Source organism: Acanthisitta chloris, unplaced genomic scaffold (genome assembly GCF_000695815.1).
Source record: "Acanthisitta chloris isolate BGI_N310 unplaced genomic scaffold, ASM69581v1 scaffold1142, whole genome shotgun sequence".
NCBI lineage: Eukaryota > Metazoa > Chordata > Aves > Passeriformes > Acanthisittidae > Acanthisitta > Acanthisitta chloris.
The window spans coordinates 12,217-33,963 of NW_008658580.1; the positions used below are offsets into that span (position 1 = coordinate 12,217).

The 21,747-nt window shown below is 40.9% G+C and overlaps 1 protein-coding gene across 1 annotated transcript in view; it reads left to right on the forward strand.

The window, feature by feature from the left end:
- Positions 1 to 21,747, forward strand: part of NPNT (nephronectin) — a gene marked incomplete at its 5' end in the record, with an annotated part of 44,163 nt that overhangs the window by 12,068 nt on the left and 10,348 nt on the right. Inside the window, 6 exons of the mRNA XM_009085131.1 lie at positions 4,371 to 4,490; positions 5,324 to 5,443; positions 10,236 to 10,370; positions 11,556 to 11,678; positions 13,427 to 13,649; positions 13,872 to 14,053. Coding sequence (XP_009083379.1) covers positions 4,371 to 4,490; positions 5,324 to 5,443; positions 10,236 to 10,370; positions 11,556 to 11,678; positions 13,427 to 13,649; positions 13,872 to 14,053 — 903 coding nt within the window. The remainder of the gene's footprint in view (positions 1 to 4,370; positions 4,491 to 5,323; positions 5,444 to 10,235; positions 10,371 to 11,555; positions 11,679 to 13,426; positions 13,650 to 13,871; positions 14,054 to 21,747) is intronic.

Sequence of the window (21,747 nt, forward strand, 5' to 3'; positions counted from 1 at the left end):
TTTTTTCAAAGCGCAGGTATTTTACTTTCAGCATATTTTTAAAGATGCAAATCAAAGGAGTCTTGCAGCATTTGGCCACAGGGAGAAATAGAATGAAACAAAGGCAATAGAAATAATTAGTCAAATTCCACAAAGAGAATGTGATATGATACTATAATACAGTTGATTGCACCTGCTTTTGAATGCCAGAGTATGTTACTAATAGCTGTCTATTTGTCAGTACCAGAGCTTTCATTTCTGTACCTAAGAATGCTTTGTACCAAATGGTGGTGTAGAATTCAGAGTCCTATGGAAAGATATGATTATTTAAGGCTCATAATGCAATCTATATTTTATGCAAGATGGTAAACTGAGAACAGTCATAAAGTACTATTTTCAACTTTGAGTCTGTGGTTGTAACTCTGGAGATAAGTGCAAGAGAGTTCTTAAGTCTTCAGGAGTGTCTAAACTTAGGAGCTGAAGTGCAGTGGGATTTAGGCACTAGAAGTTAACACAAGACACTGTTAAAATCCTTCCCTAGCAACTTAATTTCAGTGTTACCTGTTGCCTTTCCTCACTCTGTCCCTACTTCTAGTTAAGTATTTCATACTTAGCTCTGTAATGCATTTATTTTTTAAAGCGATGATTTTTATACAAGAGAGTAAGAATACAAATATTTTGGACAACTTTTCTTTCTCTTCAGAATGATAGTTTTCAATGAACCTCAGTATATTCAATAGTGTGGGCTCTGTGGGGAGAAGTTTATGAATTGAGATAAAATGCTAACAGAGTTTTTGAATTTAAAAATGAATTTTTTTACAGACATATTGTGTGTGTAATAAATATGTTAATACTGCTTCAAGGTCTGTCAGGAGCTGCCTACTTGTAATATGTTCTACAGAAGAAAAAAAGAAGACAGGTTTTTTTTTTTTTGTTCTGCCCAGAGAAGTTTGCCTTCCAAAACATGAGCTTTCATCTGTTTATTATTGAACATTTTTATGTAAAGCTTTTTTACATTAAGGTTTTCAGGATGAAAACTTGTCCTTCCCCTCTAGCATAATCATCTGCTGCATTTCTATTTGCTGTCTCTAGTCACAGCTCTTAGCAGAAGATCCTGCTTTCACAGAAGATGTACATCTCTTGATAGTGGGTTCACTGTGGCTGCATGCCAGGCACCCACCAAAGATTGAACATTTTTATGTAAAGCTTTTTTACATTAAGGTTTTCAGGATGAAAACTTGTCCTTCCCCTCTAGCATAATCATCTGCTGCATTTCTATTTGCTGTCTCTAGTCACAGCTCTTAGCAGAAGATCCTGCTTTCACAGAAGATGTACATCTCTTGATAGTGGGTTCACTGTGGCTGCATGCCAGGCACCCACCAAAGCCACTCTCCTCTCTGAAAAATGGAGAGGAACAAGAAAATTTAACTAAAGGTTCATGGGTTGAGATAAGGACCAGGAGAGATCACTCACTGAATACTGTCATGGGCAAAACACACTCAACTTGGGGAAAATTAAATGATTTTATTACTAAAAAGAGCAGAGCAGGATAGTGAGAAAATAAAGTGGACCTTAAAAACACGTTCCCCCACATTTCCCTCCTTCCCAACTCTACCTGCTGCTCCCCAGTGGCACAGGGAGATAAGGAGTGGGGGGTACGGTTTGGTCATCACATGTTGTTTCTGCCACTGCTCTCAGGGAGAGGAGCCCTTCCCTTGCTCCAGCTTTGGGTCCCTCCCATGGGAGACAGCTCTCTGTGAACTTCTCTAATGTGAGTCCTTCCCACAAGGAGCTGTTCTCCATGAACTGCTGCAGTGTGAGTCACTCTTCACAGGATGCATTCCAGGGACAGCCTGCTCGAGCACAGGTCTCTGACAGCATCACAAGTCCTACCAGGAACTCTGCTCCAGTGTGGGTCTCCCCTCTCCACGGGGTCCACACGGGTTCACAGCCTCCCTTGGGAATCCACCTGCTCCAGCGTGGTGTCCTCCGTGAGCTACAGGTGGATTAACCTCCATGGGCTGCAGGGGCACAGCTGCTTCACCATGGTCTTCATCACAGGCTGCCGGGGGTCCTCAGCTCTGGGGGCTGGAGGACCTCCACCTTCTCCCCTGACCTTGGTGTCTGCATAGTTGTTCCTCTCACATATTTTCTCTTCTCTGGCTGCAGTTACTTCTGTGCAATAACTTTTTTCTTTCTTAAATACACTATCACACAGGTGTTCTCACCATCACTGATTGGCTTGGCCTTGCTACAGTGGTGGGTCCATCCTGGAGCCACTGGCATTGGCTCTGCTGGACATGGGGAAGCTTCCAGCACCTTTCCACAGAAGTCACCCCTGTAGCTCCTCCACTGCCAAAACCTGGCCAGGCAAAACCACTGCTCTCTTCTACAGCTGTTTCTCTCAAACCCAGCAGGTACATTCTTGTGATTGTGGTATTGGTGCCTGTTGGAAGAAGTATGTTCTCCCTGCCCTTATTCTTGCAACCTTTCATCACAACTCCTGCTTATGTTCACCTGATCTTTCTCACCACTTGAGGAGCAAACATTCCCCTTCAGGCTTCATAGAAAAGTCTTGTTCAGCCTTCCACGTGAAGAAAGGGAAAATATATCCTGTACCTCTTTCATCTTGCAGAAGAGGAGATCAGGACTTACTCTTACCCCTAAACATGCTGCTCCTCCTGAGGCCTTGGAAAACGAAGTAAAATAGATCATATCCATCACTTAGGGGAAGGGTTGGGGGGAGGGCCAGATACCCCAAGGACTTTGTGCTGTTCCTTGACCCCATGAAGATGAAAACAAAGTAGGTCAGAAGACAACAGATTTTATGATACACATAAACATTGTTAGGAGCTCTTAAGAACTGGAGTGGCAAAACAGGCAACATCCTTGTTGCTGATTTTGGATCACATCAGTGACTTGTAGTTTGATACATTTATTTTTCTTGTGATGTCTCTGCATTTTATAAGTCAAAATGAATGGGAAAACTCTTCTCAATTTTAGAATGCCATTTACAAATATTTTAGCCTGAAAAGAATAAGATGAATAATGTTGCTAAATGATTAGTGAATTTCAGGGTGAATTTGAAGTCCAAATGTTAGGAATTTGAAAAATTCCAGGTGTAGTTGTCTAGAAGCAGTGTTTTTTCTAACCATCTTCACAGTGAATGCAACTTTTCTCACTCCATTTACTACACAGACCTTGTTAAGTTTTTTACTTTAGTCCAAAAATGATTAATTAATTCATTCTAACCAGAGGTGCATTTCTCCTGTTTTAGCATCTTAACTCTGAGCCTTCACCTCTAGTCCATAAAAAGCATGTGTTGCTGCCCCAGTTGGCATTTTATGAAGTGGCTACTGCGTGTGTGAGTCTACCATGTGGTAGGAGCCCCAGGGCTTACTTTTCAGCCACATGGATTAGGGAGGGACCTGATGAGATAGTGTTTAGTAGTGGGAAATGGCTCTTTGAAAAGTTCTGGAAATAATGGTAAGCCTCTTTCTGTGGCAGACCTCCAGACAGCTTTGTGCAGTATTAGAGATGAGGGTTGGTAACTCAGTTAAGTACTTGCTGGCTGGATTTGTGAGTAGATTTATTATTTTCATGTCTTTGTTCATCACTATGCAAATCACTAAGTTGCAAATTATTCTGATTTACTCAGATAAAATCAACATATATTCTTGGAAGCAAATTCTGAAGGAAATCACTACTCAGTCTTTACTTCTTGTTTGAAGCCCCTGTCTACTAACATGAAGATTGTAGGGTGAACATTTTCAGTTGAAGCCATGAATTCTGTATTAAATTGTAAATCTGAAATACTAGCCCACATGGATAGTCCTTGACAAATATAACTGATGTCAGACACTTTGTTTTTTCAGTATTTTCTGGATGGTAAGGAATAAATTTCCTCTGTGATACTGTTTAAAGTAGGTTAGCAGCAGCTTTCCTAGGTTTCTCTGCAACTGATTTTGAAGCATGATGCTGAATCACTGAGTCACTATCAGAATCACTGATAGTGATTGCAGGGTGACATTTGCTTTCTCCCTCCTCCTCTTCCTCCAGAGTGCTGGCTGGTCCCAGCATCAACATGAACAGTGGCAAAATGTGGGCAGCCTGATCTTGTGTGTTCCCAATGAAATGGTTGGCACTTCATCTAACGCTAACACTGCCATTTCTGAAAAGATATCTATGAAGCCAAAGGAAATAAACCACCTGGCAGGAGGGATTTGTGCCTCATGCAGGATGTTCTGGACACTTGCTATCAGCTGAACTGCATCTGTAAAGCGAATTGCCATATTTTTCCTTCTTTCTCCAGGAACTTCAACTAATAGTTTGGTCACGCGTGCTTTGTATGTTTCTTTTCCCACCCTCTTCCCTTGTACCCTTCGTTTCAGATCTGAATGAGTGTGGACTAAAGCCACGGCCGTGCAAGCACCGGTGTATGAACACCTATGGCAGCTACAAGTGCTACTGTCTGAATGGCTACATGCTTATGCCAGATGGAACATGCTCAAGTACGCCAAGGCTTGTTGCTTGCTTTTTTCCAAGCTTCTCAACATCTCTGCTTGAGTGTCCCAGGGAAACTTCTATGAAATGAAGATCAGTCCCAAAGTAAAAGATTAATCTTGCTGGAAATTAGACAGTTGCACAAGATGAACTTCTTTTTTTTTTTCCCCTAATAAAATAAGGCTGATAAAAACAAGAGCAATTATTTTGATTTTATTAGTTTTATTACAAGTTTCCCCAAAAGCATTCTTCAGTGCTGTAAATCACTGTTAATTGGCCTTTAAGGGCACATGCTTGCAGTTTTCAGTGCAGCAAGACACCTGCAGTTCTGCTCTATTATGGCCTTATGAATGTCAAATCTTTAATACTGCAGATATTGGTTGTTTGACTGGTATAAAATTGTACCATCATCTCTCTGGAGATCAGGTTCCTACTTGCTCCCATAAAAGTGGTTATTTTGAATAACCTCTGGACAGAGGCAAGGGGAGAGAACTTGCCTTTAATTAGAGATGCTCCTATTTTAAAAAGGCAGTACCATCCAGGAGCATTTATGGTACATACTGGGCTTTATATTCCTCATGGGAGCTCTGTTCTGGCACAAGTAGCTACAATTGTGGCAGTTTTCCTTTCGGTTTGTATTTGTATTTCTTAGAGGTGCAGTTTGTGGAAAGAAAAATTTTACTAGCAGATGCATTTGCTCTTTGAAGCCTGAATGGATACCTGCCAAATTTCACAAGCATTTTTCTACTTTTATGACATCTTAATTCTCCAAAATTTTCAGTCATTTTCTAGTACTGATCAGAGTCCTTATGTGAATATGTTCAATTTTGTTTTTTCCTAGATGCCCTTTCTTGTTTGATGGCAAACTGTCAGTATGGCTGTGATGTACTGAAAGGGGAGGTACGCTGCCGCTGTCCTTCTCCGGGGCTGCAGCTTGGGCCTGATGGCAGGACTTGCATAGGTAGGTGATCAGATGTAGATGTAAATTTTTTTTTTCTCCAAAATGTTTTCATCCTTACACTGAATGCAGTTCATCAGATGTATATAGAATGCATCATACATGGAGTTTAAAGGTGTCATTAATGAGAATTATAATGAGTCATGTTGCTCAGGTGCTCTAAAGTGGTCTGTGTCAGAGATTGCTGGTGTTTTCCTCCAGTCCTGCAAGTTTCATTGTCTGCCTAAAGACCCTGTGAACAACTTGGTATCTAAGTTGTCAGTCCCCACCAATCCTGCTACTGGGTCGTTTTAAACTATTCCTAACAGAAACTCCAAAAAGGAATGGAAAGGTCACCTCTCCCTCATACTCAACAAGGTGGTCCTTACCTCAGGGGTAGAGGGATAATTTGTACAAATCATTAAAATTCTACTGCAACAAGGTGAAGGTCTGTGCAGGCTCCCAGTATTAATGGGAGTGAAGCTACTGTCTTTCTTCAATCCTATGAAAACTCAAGGTTAAAATAAACTCAGCAATTCAGAGTGCGTAAAAGTGAAATGTTTTATTCCCACATTTGTGAACATGCACAGAATGCTTATGGTTAATCAGACTCTGTTATGGTCTGAAGAGCAGTGTGATGTGTGATTTCATTAGTCATTAACTATACATCCTGAGTGGATATGATGCTTTGGTGATTTTATTATTTATATCCTATGCAGTGCTACAGTTCCATAACCATTAACAACACTTGCACTGAAAAGAATGTAAGAAAATGTGGATGTCCTAATCATCCATTTGGATATCTTGGCTGTCCACAGGGGACATGGTTCTCCAAGTGCCTGACCCATGCTGACCAAGAATTTGTTGGCAGAACAAGAGAGAGATTCAGGATCTTCTGATGTGAGCAGCAGGCTCAGCTCTAAGTCAGAGGCTTTCTAAGTGTGTGATTGGCCTGTCTGTGTATGGGAAAGAATGGAAAGAATGAGAGAAAACCTACTATTGTTACATGCTGAAGGGATTGTGATTAATCACATTGTGGGCATTATGGCAGACAGAGATCTTTGGAAGATACTTGTGCCACGCCATAGTGAGCTGAGTGATTTTAAGTAGAAGTTCAAGGAAGTAATACCAAGTACTGAAATTTGCTAGGAAAAATGCTCGCAAGATTCTCCTAATGTGCATCTTTATATTCAGGCAAATTTCATACTTTGAAATAAACAAACTGCACTTTAGAGCCAAAGACTAGCACTGAAGCCAGTCATATGAAGCTCTCTCAGTTCTTCAGTGTAGTTTTCAAAAAAATAATTTTTTCCCCAGAATGGCAAAGAACTGTGTACCTACATTTTGGCTGGGTCTGCGTTATTCAGATTTCTAAAATTTCCACCAAAATTTCAGAGCAGCCTTGTACAATTCAGAGAAAGTAGTTACAGCAAGAGATGTCTGTTCTTCCTGCATCATAACATAAAGTACTCCTCTTTTTTTTGGGAAGAAGTGATTGTGACATACATCCTTTTTGTGCTATGTCTCTATCAAGTTTGAGTCGTACTAAATACCTCCAAGAATTGAAGCTATTTTTGCTTAGGACTGTGCCTTTTCCTTGCACATGTACAAACCCATTACTCTGGAGAGGCTGTCAACTCCAGCAAAGGTCTGGCTAATGCTGCAGTACAAATAGAAGCATAGATGATGGTAAGAATATTGAAGTGTGCATTTGCTATAGCTCATGAACTCCTTGTTTGAGGAAAGTTTGAAAGACAGCTGGGAATGTAATGCTTATTTTTAGCACAGGTGGAAATTCCTCTAGGCATTATTCTATTCTTAGTTTAACCCATGCTGATCATTCTCTTGTTAAAATGTTCCTTCCAGACAATCCATAAAGAGCCATGAATTTGACTATCAAGGTAAATCATATAAACTAAATGACAACGAAGTTAAAAGTAATTCAGCAAAGTATTCAGTCATAGTTTGGATTTACCAGCTAATTAATTGACTAATGACTCTTGAATCAATAAATCACTCAGTGTTGCCAGATTTTTGGATTGGGACTTTCATTTAATGAAATTAGCAGTATATATGTTTCAGCTTCAGAAGGTCCAAAATTGTTTGAGGACTGAAAATAATGTTTTCACTATAAAATAAGGTGTTTCTTGGGGTTTTATTTGTTGTTTGTGTATCTAGAAACTTGTAAATATGGCCTTGTAAACTTAAAAATCATGCTATTTTTAAATCAGTCTCATAGTTGTTTCGTGCTTGAGTTGGTAATGTGGTCATACAGCAGGAGAAAAGCAAGACTTTGTAATTCTGCTTCTCTGTTGAACACTGACTGTCACACTCATTACATGCTCTCTGCATTATGTGCCTTTGGAGCAGCTGCCTGGCACTAAGATGAGAATACAAATCCACCCTTCATGCCCTGCTTTTCATAGAAGGCAGGTATGAACCACAGCATGTTGCAGCAGGCAAAGGGCAACAGCCTTACACCATTTGGTCCAGGTATGAGTTACCTTGAAAGAAGCCACAGACACTATGTTATTTGAGACCTGCAGGAAACTAACCATAAGCACTTGCATATCATCCTCTAAATAATGATCCAAAAGTGGTTCTCCCCTCAGTAACGAGCATCCATGCACCTCTCATTAAATGCAAGGGGAAAACATTTACATTTTTTTCATAAATTTTGTGTCAGTTTTCAACAGTGTGTTGATTAGCAGTCCTGTATCTGATATAACAGCCTGGAAAATTAAACAATACCACTACAGTTGCTCTCATCATCTAACATACTTCTTACCTTATGTGAATTTACAAAAATATGAATATGTACAGAGAGAAAGGCAGGACAAGCTACATTGGGTTTTAAAGAATATAATCCATGCCATGATGAGGTATATTCATGGGTAATCTGTTTCTTACTGAATTACTTTTTGAAGTTGTGGTTTAAAGATTAAAAAACCCCAACTAAAACCAACAAAAAGCCCAACTAATGCACAGTAATCAAGAGTCTGAAACTTGCAGCCTTGAAATAGTATTTTAATAAAGGGTAGAAAAATGTCACTTGTAAATTAAACTATAGTAAGGAACATGGTAGAATTTGTAAAATGTAATAACATGCTCGAAGCCTAAAACATTAAAAATAGTCAAGAGACAGATTTATAGGAAGATTCAGGCATGTGGAAAGGTGCCCAGTGTTGGCCTTGATTTCTTTCTCATTTAGGCCTTTATCACAGCATTGCAGAAAGTGCTCTCAATGGAAGGTAGAGGTTTGCTGCTATGGCAGAGCAGTGTGATGGGCCAAGAGTGTGGGAGCTCAGGGACTGAATCCCTGCTGTCCCCAATAATTCTTCATGCAGAGTGGGACAGTGCCAGCAGGAGCTACTGGGAGAACTCATCTGGCCAGTAATTCATGGCTTTAGGTCACTTCTTTTGGCTGTGGGAAACATGGCTTGAAGAGTTTGAGGCTACATCTCCCCCAGCTCAGGTAGCTGCCCTAACGAACCTGCAGCTTTGTGGTAACACTTTTTCTGTGTGGAGGAAGAGGCTCAGGCTTCTCTCTGCCTTGTTCAGGCCTCTTTCACATGCAGCAGGGCATCAATCTCTCAGCTTTGTTTTCACTCTTGACATCTGCAGCTGAAGTGCTCCTTCTGGGAAAAGAAATTGTGTGGAGAGCAAAATCTTGCTTTCCCATAGATCAAGAGCCTGATAGAGCTGTAGGGCAAAGGCTTGAACTGTGCCCTGTAGATAACCAACAAACATCAGGAGCTGCATGTGTCAGAGGCAGCCATGCATGGCAGGTCTCTGCTTGGTGAAGAATTAGGGTTCAAGCACTCAGCAGGCTTCAGCTCAGTGTCCAAGGACTACAGTGAGTGGTAGTGCAAACAGCTCTTGTGTGTCAGCCTGACCTGATCTGAGAGTTTGCCAGGCAGTGAAAGCAGCATTGGGTGAGCACTGGCTGCTCCCTGGGCCTCTGCCTGTCGTGTCAGACAGCGTAAAGAACTCTGACCCTGGGAGCTGAGGAGCATCAGACGTTCACTGAGCATCACCCATGTCTTCCCACTCCTCTGCCCTTGCCTGGACATTGCACAGCTTCAGGTCCTGCTGGGAGCCCTGGGCAGGGCAAATGGGAGCCATGTGCTCATCACCCTACAGATATTTTAAAGTCACTTAGGTCACCAATTCCTCTGTGACAGAGGGCTCAGCTACAGCACAGGCACTGCACTGCGTAAGAGATTGCCAAGAGCAGGTACTCAAAAAAGCATTTCAGGCATGTTTCAGAAAAGAATTGCTGAGCTAGTTTTAATTATTATTCCTTGTCTGTAAATGCAGATGTCTTTATAACCAGGCAGGACTTAGTGGGACAAAAGAAAGTTATAGAAACAACATGAAATAGATTTCCTTCAGACAGAGTTTCAGGGATGAGTTTTTTGAGGCCTTGAAGCTGTCATGCATTCTGTGGAGGATTAGATAATGTCTCCTCTCCAAGGGAAAGGGTACCAGGATGGCAAGAGCATAGAGCAAGCATTCCAAATTCAGTAACAGTGCTTGTTATGCCAGTGAGTCTCTAGTCACCCACAGCAGTATTTGAAAAGGCTTCTGACAGGGGAGGCATAAAATTCTGGGCATGTGACCAAGAGCTGAACTGAGATGGCACAGCCAGAAGTGGTGCACAGGTATTACTGCTGGCTGACCAAGGAACCTCCTTATGAAAAATACTTTGGCTATTCATATTTAGCTTTCCGTTGTGTGAAACCAGTTTAATTTAAGCAGCACAGATTGTATTTTAACTGCTTTTAAGAATAATATAGTTCCTTTGTTTTCACAGATATTGATGAATGTGCTACTGGGAGAGCTATCTGTCCACAATTTAGACACTGTGTCAATACTTTTGGAAGCTACATTTGCAGGTGTCATAAAGGCTTTGACCTGATGTACATCGGAGGCAAATACCAATGCCATGGTAATAACAAGTTATTTCTTATGTGCATGTAATAGAGCTGCATATTCTAAAATGAAATTAATGGCTTAAAGAGAAATATTTATTTATTGTGGTTGAAATGTTGAAGCAGGTTGCTTTACACTGCATCAGTATTTCAGGAAAGGGTGGATAATAGAAATAGACTGTGAAAGAGAGAGCATGTATTTGGCCCACATTCTCATAACTGGCTCTTGTGTGGAAGCTAGTGGAGAGCAGAGCTGATGACCCCAGGAATTCCTTTCCAAAGCCTTTGTCCCTGCAGGTTTCACTGCACACAGCTGAAGGCTTGGAGCAGCATATGAGTTAGGCTATGTCTGGGCTGTAGCACTGGTGTGCTCCATAGCATGCCCCAAGATCCCAGATAAGAAAATATGCACGACCCAGCTCCTTCCAACCTAGTCTGCCCAAATTTCCTTCCCCTGAGGACAGGTGGGGAAAAGGCAGGTGTTGGGAAATAACTTTTTGTCTGGACATGAGACTGGAATGCAGCTGGTGTATGCCCTTCAACGATATTCCCAGGTCCCACTGCCTTAGTTTTTCAGGGTCTCAACCAGATTCTTTCACTGAAAAAACAATCATGTGGAGATAATGAGGCTTTCCTTTGTGTTAAAGTTTTTTTTTCAGAGAAATTTCTGTGCAGAGCACTGGAATTTTGAGATTGTTTGCTTGCATCACTAACAGCAAACATGGAAGTGTCATATAAGATGTTTCAAGTAGTTTCTGATTGATGTAGAAACACATATACAGATATATAGTATAGAAAGAATTTTATGAAGAAAAACCAGTTTAATATCTGATTAAGAATATGCATATTTCCTGTGTGCAGTTTTATTTTCTTATTATGTCACCTGTAAGAATTGGTTATTAAAATTGTGATCTTCATTATCTCAACTGCAATCTACCCATGGCATGTCTGAAGCTGATGCTAAGGTATAAACTGAGCAATACCAGAATTGCCCAATAGTCTCTTTTACCCTAATGTTTGTATCACCACACTAATTCGTGACTGTCTATCTTCCTTTTCCCACTGGCAACTCAGTTGGTTGCCTTTCTTTTATTTTTTGAAAGAATCATGCTGATAATAATGTTTGTAGTTTTGCAGGGGTAAGGCAGAAAGTCAAGTTTCTTTGAAGCAAACTATTTTTTTAATGTGAATTTCTGTTGCAGATATAGATGAATGTTCCCTTGGCCACCATCAGTGTGGTAGTTTTTCACACTGTTACAATACTCCAGGATCCTACAAATGCAAGTGTAAAGAAGGGTACAGAGACAGTGGGATGAACTGCATACGTATGTAATGCTCCTTTTAAAAAACAGATTTTGCAAGTCAATGTTGTCTCATTTTGTAAACTTTAAGGTACAGCACTGTCAGGCTCATTTTCTCTTAACTATCTTTAATACTGAGTAGGAGGCAGGGGAATGTAGTTGGAGTTTCCTAAGTCTTAGCATGCCTTGGTAAAAATACCTTTCCCTGAGACATTTTCATGATTAGAAAGAAATTCACCTCTCCCTATTCACAGCTTGATTCTAGACATTGCTTCAGGATGAGAAGAACTGAGTAAGCAGGGTAGGTCTGATCAAACAGTGCATATTACTCATACCCTGTTGTTATGTGCACTCCACAACTGGCCCATTTCAGCTGCTCATCCTGTCCACTCCTGCTGCTTCCCACGTGTGAGCAGAGCAGAGAGGGAGGGTTTCTGGGGAAGAATTTGCTATTGGAGAATTCCCATCCTCACCTTTCTCTTGGGAGAAGCAGTCATTGCCCTTGGTACAGAACAGGCCATTGGAGCTATCCCACATGTGTCATCCCTCAGGACTGTACAGCTCTATAACATCTGCTGAATGTTTTTGAGGACCTCGTGTTCCTTTGTGGGATCTGGTCTTTGGTGGCTCACTGATCTCTTTAAAGAGCAGTACCAATTTTTTTTCATTTGGCTATAGCTGTTATGGTAAAAGGTGATCTTTCACAATTTAAGGGCTTGAAATTATATGTGGAGACACCTCACACGTGCTACTAGGACATAGTCCTAAGGTGCATTTTATACTTTAATACAGTACAATGTAAAAATTGCAGGGTATTCAAATGATAGTAATAAAAGTGGCCTGAGGGAAAACCTTTTTACCTGCCATCATCAAACAATTAATTGTTTAACAAACAGTAGTTCTTCATTTTAACTGTTACACTTGAAACACTTGTACATAAAATATGTGACTAGAGTTCTTATAGGGCCTTTTAAGATCTCCAGTGAGATAAAAGTCTTATTAACAAATAGTAAATTATAAATAACAAAACAGATGTTCGTGTATTTCATGTTGGCAGAAACTCCCCTTGTGAAACCGAGTTAAAATTTGTTGCCCTTTCTTTATGAAATATTGGGGAGATGGTACTGTAGGCACTGTCACTGTGGTGTAGATGGTGCTGAGTTCACTGCTCCATTTTTGTGGAGGCTAAAGAAGTGTCATTTACTTAGTTTCCCAGTGTTTATCAAGGGTAATGATCTGAATGAAGGCTGGCTTAGGTTCAGTCTCTGTAAAATGCTGAATGCTTATTGACGAGGGCAAAACGTTTAGGAGAAGAAATCTGAAAGATAAGTTTCTTAAGCCAGAGGTGTCTGCCCATCTATGACTAAAATGGTTGTAACATTTGAGTCTTGCTAAACTTGCTTCCATTCCTGATTATGAACTTGTCCAGGTTAGAGGGCTGCTTAACCCACAGCTTCCTGTCCATGCTTTTTTTAAACAGCAGTGCTTTTGGGTAAGTTTTGCCCAGAGAGACTTGGTGCTTGGGAAGAGGTGGGGATGGAAGTCTCTTGGCTTTCAGTCATCCTAAACTGCTGCAATGAGAAGTACTATCTGAAGGGGTGCAATAACTCAGCAGTGCTGATGCTAAAGTATGTTTCTAATTAGTGGAAACATTCAGAAGAAGAAAAATTATTACAGCAAAGTTTTTCTGCATCATAATTAAATAGATCGTTTAGTTTCTAGAGTGAGAGGCTCAGGTATCCATTTTGGTCCCGATTTGGTTCTCTTTGCAGTTATTCCTACTGTTATGATTGACCCCCCTGGCCCATATCATATATTCAATGGCAGCTGCTCTCTCCCTAAGGGAGGCAGTGGTAGAACAAATAGCATTCTTGATGTTGGAGGCACAAGGCAACCCCTCAGACTACCATGTGTGCCTGCTTTTGTTACAGAAAGGCCAGTGACCACGCCAACGGCTCGGCCTACACCCGGGCCAGCAACTCGACCTACACCTGTGCCAACAGCTCAACCTACACCTGTGCCAGCAACTCGACCTACACCCAGACCAACAACTCAACCTACACCTCTGCCAACAGCTCGACCTACACCTGTGCCAACAGCTCGACCTACACCCAGACCAACAGCTCGTCCTACACCGAGACCAACAACTCGACCTACACCCAGGCCAACCACTAGAACTGTGCCAGTGATAACAAGGCCAGTGACACCAGTGACAAGGCCTCCACCTCCAACACCACTTCACCGTACAACAATAGGACCTACACTACCACCGCAAAGAACTCCTCTGATAACAACTGAGGAGCCTTCACATGTTCCCATTGAAACTACATCTTCCCAGGGAGTTACAGATGACAACAGGATCCAGCAAGATCCTCAGAAACCCCGAGGAGATGTGTTCAGTAAGTAATTTTACATACTCTTGAATTTATCAGAACTGTAGATACAGTGAGGGGAAAGCATGCATTATACTGTTTGGATTTTTTGGAACAATATATCATTGAGAACAAAGATATGAAACTGAAAATGGTCATATGGTAAAGCTGCACAAATAGTTGATTTTATTACCTAACAGAAATTTGGGAAGGAGGTTCTGAATTGATTAATCCAGAACTTCTTGCTTCTTTCTGCAATTATTGAGTATATTATCCTGTACAAGTACTTAATTATGCTTTCAGATGAAAGTTTCAGAGAGATGAAAGACATTTTATTGAAAAGTTTTGAAATGTGCCATAACTCATAAATAGTTGATGGATTCAAATTCAGGGAGTTGAGTGTCACACTTAGCGTATTTGTATAGCTTTAAGAATGGTAAGAAATGGGACCACGTCTCATTGCCTCAAAACTTTTTATATCACCTATGTTGTATGAATTCAAATAGTCTCAGATGTTCATGACTAAGCAGTGGGAAAATTGCATAAAATAACATAGAGGCTAATTTTACGGACTGCATCTATGAAAAGGAATACATGAAAAGCTGAAGATAGTAAAGATTCTCATAGCATGAACACATGTCATTTTAAGAGCTTCTCTGAAATCTACATCACCATCATGCCAGCTTTAGTGCATACCACAGAAGACATTACTGGCACTTAGAGAGCTAAGTGTATCTGCCAACAAATACTAAACACTCGACTTCATCTTTAGTTCTGCTGCTAATTTTAGAGATGGAGAGGGTGTGTTGGATCAGCCCTTCTCCTTCAGCTTCTTTTACAATAAAGCTGCTGAAGCAATGTAGTAGGAGGAAAAGTTTGCTGTCTCAGAGCAGGTGCACAAGCAGTGTGGGAGGGTATTTTTCTGGTTGCTTTGGCATCTGTGTGGTAACTTCTTGGGCTTTGTTGTCGTAGGTCATTACACACTGAAGTATTTTGTTTCTTGTAAAAACCGATTTGTTTTCCCTATGACGTTTTATCTGTTGTGGACAATTAGATAAATGTAAAATGGAGACAGAAGCTGACTTAGAAGACAAATACTGGTACTGCTTAGTAAAATGTGCTTCTTGGCTTTTTCAAGGTTATTTTTTAAACAATCTATATTCAGTTAAAAATATCAAACCAAATTTATGTGAAATTTTAAAAAGAAATACAGTAAAGACTCCCAAAAATAAAATAATGGAAGCCATAGTTAAAAACACACAGAGGTTTGTGGAAATTATTCTAGACTCTAGCGTTGTCCTTCCCAGGTGTCTCATGTTGCAAATGTTCTCTGGAATTCTAAAGCAGAGGGATAGTTTTCAGCTATTTTCATGAAGCCATAACAATCCTCTGTGTGAAGCTTATTATTTACAATTAGTCCCTGTGTGTTGTCCCTAATGACTAGATTTTGCAGCTAATGCTTTCAATACATATGCTTCAGATGTAGGGGTTTGGAAAGCAGGAAAAGAAAAGTGTTTTAAGTTTGGTTTGGTCTGACCACAAGCTTATGTTATGGTACATATAACAAACACAGGATCTTTGTGAAGTGTTTATCAACTGTTTGTTTAGGTCAGCTGCCACCCTTTGAGGTTTGTAATATACATACATAGCTTCAAAGGCTTCAGTGCACAACACAGCAGGAGTGCAACAGGTCAAGCACCAGCAGCTGTTACTGGCCTCAGTAGGTAATGCAGGGACAGATAATTCCTCAGGTCAAGCCAACAGATGTCTGTAATCCCATATCATTTTTTCTATACCCTGCTAGAGATATACTTGATATGCATATGACATAGCTGTGTGACTGAAGACACTCCACTTGTGCTCTAGATGATAGAAATTTGTGTGATGCTAGGGGTGTGATCATTAACGAAGCTGGTGTCTTTTCTTTTTTCTCTCTTTCTCTCCTTTCTGCTCTCCATTCTGTGCTTTTTTTTTTAACCCTCTCTTCTCTTCTGGCCACTTTGAAAGTATCACCCAGACAGTGATCACTGATATCCCTTCCTACCTTCCCTGTCCAGAGGCATTTATGATGGGAGCACACAAAAGCATTTGTTAAGGATTTGAAACCTACAGTCGGGTGCAAAACAGTTCTGTTTCAGAAGACTGCTGTTTTGTCAAGGAAAGCATTGCTTGGAGTAAGGTGTTCCTTCACCTGTTGAATCCAGTCACTGTAGGACTTTGTGGGGAAGGGGACAAGTTATATTTTCTCATCTGGGACATTTAGAAAAGCAGGTGGAAAAATTTATAGCCACGTACATTACTACAATGGGATTCACAGAGCCTGTCCTCACCTGCTGTGAGTACTGCATGTCTAAGGATAAAACAGAGATCCTTGTACATCCCCAGGCATTCTCACACCAGGGGCTCAGCAACATGGGAGTGTAGCTGGCAGGTGCTATGTTCCTGGGCATTAGCTGGGCTGCAGACCTAACTGCATGTAGATGGCACTTGCAGGGTAGGTTAAGCTTCAGGTTCTTGCAGGCCAACCCTGACCCTGCTCCAGGCCTGTGGGAGCAGTGCCTGACTCTGTTAGGCTCCAGCTTATCCCTGTGAAGCACTGCAGGCTCAGGATGGCAGTGCTTCCACTGAGTGTAAGCCAGGGCCTCTCAAAAAGCATTTCTTGCAGCCAAACATGGTGTTAACAACCACAATGTTAAGACAATATAGAATTTCAAACTAGAATAACTAGTAACATTTAACTAACCTCTGACTTGCTTCTTATCTACCATGTGGATGTGCCAAACCCTTCCCACTTCCAAAAACATTAGTGGATTTTTCACTTGCCTCTATATTTCCTCAGGAAAGGTGAGTTTTGAGCTACTTCCTTCAGCTTGTTTAAAGCTGTTGCTAGTTTAGTCTCATCTACATCAGATATCTTTGCAGTGTTCCTGGGTTGTGGATATGAGCTAGTTTCATTTGGCTTATACTGAGCTTCTTTAGGTTCATTTCCTCACATCATCTGCTTCTCCAGTCAAGGCAACAAAGAAGTTCTCAAAATGAATTTGCCCTGTGGTCCCCATATGCCTGCCTGAAAAGAGAAGAGAAAGCCTCACTCTTGCTGCCTTTATTTGTCTCCCACTGGAGAATGCAGGCAGCAATTCAGCAGTCTTGTAACTTCTACTGTCTTGGAAAACAGAGGAGGAAGTTGATGTTGGATCCACTCAGATCATGAAGTAGGATTTAACTTCATCAAGTACAAAACTTAACTGTTTTGTAACATCTTCAGAAGAATTACAGGGTCATCTAAGATGGGCTCTTCCTCCTGTGTCACCAAGGCCTGTTGTATCCCAAAGAGTAACAAAAGGTAGTGTTTTATCCCACAGGGATTGGCAAAACCCATCACAGAGAGAGCACTGTAGTCAGCAACCACTGGTAGTTCTGATCTTTCAGCACTTAGCATCTGCTGAAGACCTCAGTATTTAAAGTTGGTTTTTAAACTAGGTTGTCTTGAGGTACATGAACATTTTTCTTCCCTTTTCCCCCCTGGAACTCTGAAGACTTAGCCAGACTTTGACAAAGCAGCATGACAGTCAATGCTGCTTTGCTTTGCCATGGAATAGGTTAGGCAATCTGTGGAGTTGCTGTACAGTGATAGATGTCCTAGTGTACTAGACCAAATCCTGCAAATCCTGGTGGTCTAGGATTGGTCTGCATCAGGAGAGGAAACAGGCTGGAGCAAGTGTACTTTTTTTCCTTCAAGCATCTCTCAAATTCTAATTTTTCATTAGTTAAGCTTTTCCTGAGCTTGACCCTTGGTGACTCATGTCTCCCTATTTTCTCCCTTTGTTGTTATATGCCATCCCACACACTCAGTAAACTTGTCCACAGCTTTCACTTCAGAGCTCTCCTGAATCTGCTGCTCAACTCGAAATCAGCTGAGGAGCAGTGAAATTGGTCTGTTCAGGGGTGAGAAAGAGCACAAATGCTAAAAATGTTGTTTAAATGCCTTTGCAATTTTTGATAGCTGTGGGGCTGTTGCTTTTCTTTAGATGCTTTACCCCTTTTCTAAAAATGCTGGACTGACTTTGGGGAACAGCTTTTTTAGGGAACAAAAAATTAGTATTTTTTAAAATGGAATTCCTACACTTGGCCTTTGAACCACTTAGTCAGATGCAGACAGTGGAATCTGGCAGCAAGGATAATCTTCTCCTGATATGGATATGGGGGGGATGGCAATGAGGGAGAGGAATGCAGTGATGGCTTAATATTTAACTGTTTCAGGACTAACACAAACTACAGTGAAGTACAGAGGAATCTTTTCTAGTTACTCAGATGGATAAAGTCTCTAATGAATAGATCAAACTTCTCAGTAAGACTATGAATTTCTGCTACCATTGGGATCTGGGTGATAAGCATTTAAAGCATAAACTTAATACTAGATAACAGCAGAGCAAGAACAAAAGCCCTTATCTGTATTAAAAGACAGTTCAGCAATTTTCCCTCTTAGCGCTTAGTGGAGCTGAAAAGATTTGAATTAGGAGACTTTTCTCATAACAACTATTAAAAAATTTAAAGTTTGGATTAAAACTTGATTAATTCTGTTCTTCCTTTCAGTGACTGAAAAGTACTTAGTGCAGTAAATGCAGTTGTATGATCCTTGAAGCTGTTGAAAAAAGGGAAATGCTAAAAGCAACGAATGAGGACTTTGTTATTCCTTGATATCATTACAGTAGCATCACTTTATAAATAGCATTTCATTTGTCTTCACTGTTCTGGCACCTTTAAAATGTGTTTGTCTTAATATTTAAGATAGACAGTTAGTTCATGTTGGTATTCTGGCATTCAAACATAAAGTCTACAAGTCTTACAAATCAATCTTCCAGCTAGTTTTACCCTGGGATCTGATATACAAGCTTCTGTAGACTACTTGTTTTAGCTGTGTTTCCCTGAAATGCAGTTGGCACTCTGCTCCTCCTGAATGGATGTTCACAGAAAAGCAGGCAGGTTACTTTGCAGAAAATCTTCTAAAAAGATAGAATAAGATGCTTGATTTTGGTCAAAGTTAATGAGCCTTGTAACTGCCTGAGAAATGCAATGTTGGACTTTAGAGTGGTCACATGCTGACACTGTCTCTCCCCTGGATGCAAATGGTGCTGTAGACGTGGGACAGTCCAGGAAAGCCCTTCCTGAAATCATTCTTACTGCAGAATTTGAATCTGTAGAGTTTTAGGAAACATATCCTGGACACTGTGTCCAGACAAAAGGGTGAAGTGTACCCTCTTTGTTGCTTTTTCATTTTAGTCTGCATGTATCAAAATCTTCCCTGGAGGAACACAGGACTTACTCTTGTTTACTAAGTCTGACTGACCCCTGGACTACCCTTACTTTTAGCTATTTTCTACTGGTTCTGCTTGAGATCTCATCACTTGAGGGACTTTTTTGGAAGTGGGATTTAACAACTTTCAATTATAACTATTCAGTCAAAAAAATCTTTGTCCTTTTTCCTGCTGTTTTTAATAAATGGGAAGCTTGGTCATGATTATTGTGTGGAATGGAATTGTACTTGCAGTGCAAAACCAGTGTTTGCTGTAAGTCAGAAGACTGCATTATTAATAATAATAATTACTGAAAACTTGAAGTTGCACTCCATATTTTCTTTTAGTTTTGTAACAGCTAAACAGCAATTATTCTGTTTAATACAAATAAGCTGATACACATACATGCAATTTCTTATACTCCCAAACTCAGCAATTAGTAAGTAAATGAAAAAAAACCCTACTGTTTTTCCATTAAAAAAGCTGAGAATAAATCAGTCTTATGCAGTCATTTCATATTTTCCTCCAGATTCATACATCTGTGAAGAACTTACCTAATGAACTTTGAGAGTGTGGTAGTGTTGATGTATTGGCTCATTGAGAGCTCACAAAATTCTCCAAGAAAAAGAAGCCAAGTTTATATTTAACAAGCTTTATCAAACTGTTGAAGTTAAGTGAAAAGCACACTGATAGGCTATATAAAGTACACAGAAAGGCCTTGGAAACCTTGCAGAAAATAATTGTGCCAAATAGTTTCTCTCATGATTGCCACTCAACATATTGGTTGTCCCAGCAAAAAAAAGTGTACACATGGATCATATTTAGACTCCTGCATCTCTTATGGTAACTCTTGTTTCAAATCAAGTGCACATTCCTCTAATTAGGTCTGAGCACTCAAGTGACTGGTTTAAAGCACTGCAACATGTTCTTATAGAAGTTCATAACAACAGTGTTTGGAAAGGACTTCAGAGAAAATTTTTGAAGAAATATTTTTATAGAGTTTTCATTGTAGGCAAATATATCACCTTTAATTTGGAGAATGGTTGTATGTGTGCACAGATGTAACTCAGGTTTGTATAAAATAGCAGTGTGTTAGAAATGGTATTGTAGGGAGTAAAATGAAGTAGCTTGAAAAATAAATTCCCAGTATTTCTTGCAGTATTTTCCATAAACAAGGGCTATGATAGACTGGGAAGAGGATGCACAGGGTAAGCACATACCTTGAAACTGTGACCCTTGAGTATCCTACAAATCTTAAGAGCGTGGCAGTGGGTTTCATCAGTGCTCTTTGCCACAGTGCTCATTTAGAACCCTCTACCTACCTGTCTGTCTGCCTGTGGTCTGAGCCTTCTGTCCCTAAGAGAAAACCTAAGGTGCAGGGGAGGAACAGGAAGAGATGCAGAGTGTTAAGTTCAGTGTTACCCTAGATGAGAAGAGGTTGCAGGCATCCTGTTGCTGCTGGGTACGTGGGGGATCAAGGATGATGACTCTGAGTTCCTTGCAGGCTGGAGATCTCCTGCAGCTCAGGGAGAGGGCAGCTTGCTTTTCTGTCTGCTCTCATGGGCTGTGTTCTTTCCATCCCTGTGCTGTGTGAATGTGGCAGATGTAAAGACGTGCTAAGAGAAGGCTTAGCAGCTCCTGTACCTACTGATTCTGTGCTCAGCAGTTTTGCAGTGAATTGCTGACTTGTTCTTCACAGCATAGAAACCAAGCAGTATCTTTTTTCCCTTAGCACGCTCTGAGATGAGGAAAGGCAAGGTGGTAGTCCCTGAGCATGCAAGATAGACGTGTCCCACGTGTGGGGACTGCTGCATTCCACAGGGAGCAGCAGCCTGCAGCGTGACTGCAAGGCGAGGTGGAACTCCACTGCGAGGGCTTAGCTAAGGTGAGGCTGAAGTCAGAGCACTGTCCTGCCAGAAATGACAGTAAGTGACTGACAGGATGCTGTTCATTTAGCAGGCTTGGTAAGTAAACATTTCTGCAAAATTTGCTGTCCCAGCTGGCTGGCCACAATATGCACAAAGAAGGGAGTTACCAGTTGTTAACATCTGTGAGCAAACCCACTGCAGCTGAGTATAAACGGTGCTGACAGCTGCATCTGTACCACAGTGGTGGTGGGTGAGGTACTCACAGCCAGTTCTTATGTGTGTGTCTACTCCAGAAACTACTGCCCATGGTTGTCCACAGCTCTCATGCTGTTAGAGGAGTGTATGAGTGTGTAATGTGTCAGAAGAGCTTATGCTGCCATCAGCACCTCTGTGCCAGTGTGACTACTGCTCTATGATGTGCTCGTTCAGCTGTCCCAACTACATGTGAGATAGAGCTCCTAGGAAAGAGCAGTACACTGCTGTGAGGGATTAAGGATGAATGATGGTTTTGGAGCATTCCTGTTTGATTTTTTTCTGCTTGAGGTAAAAGCCTTTCCCC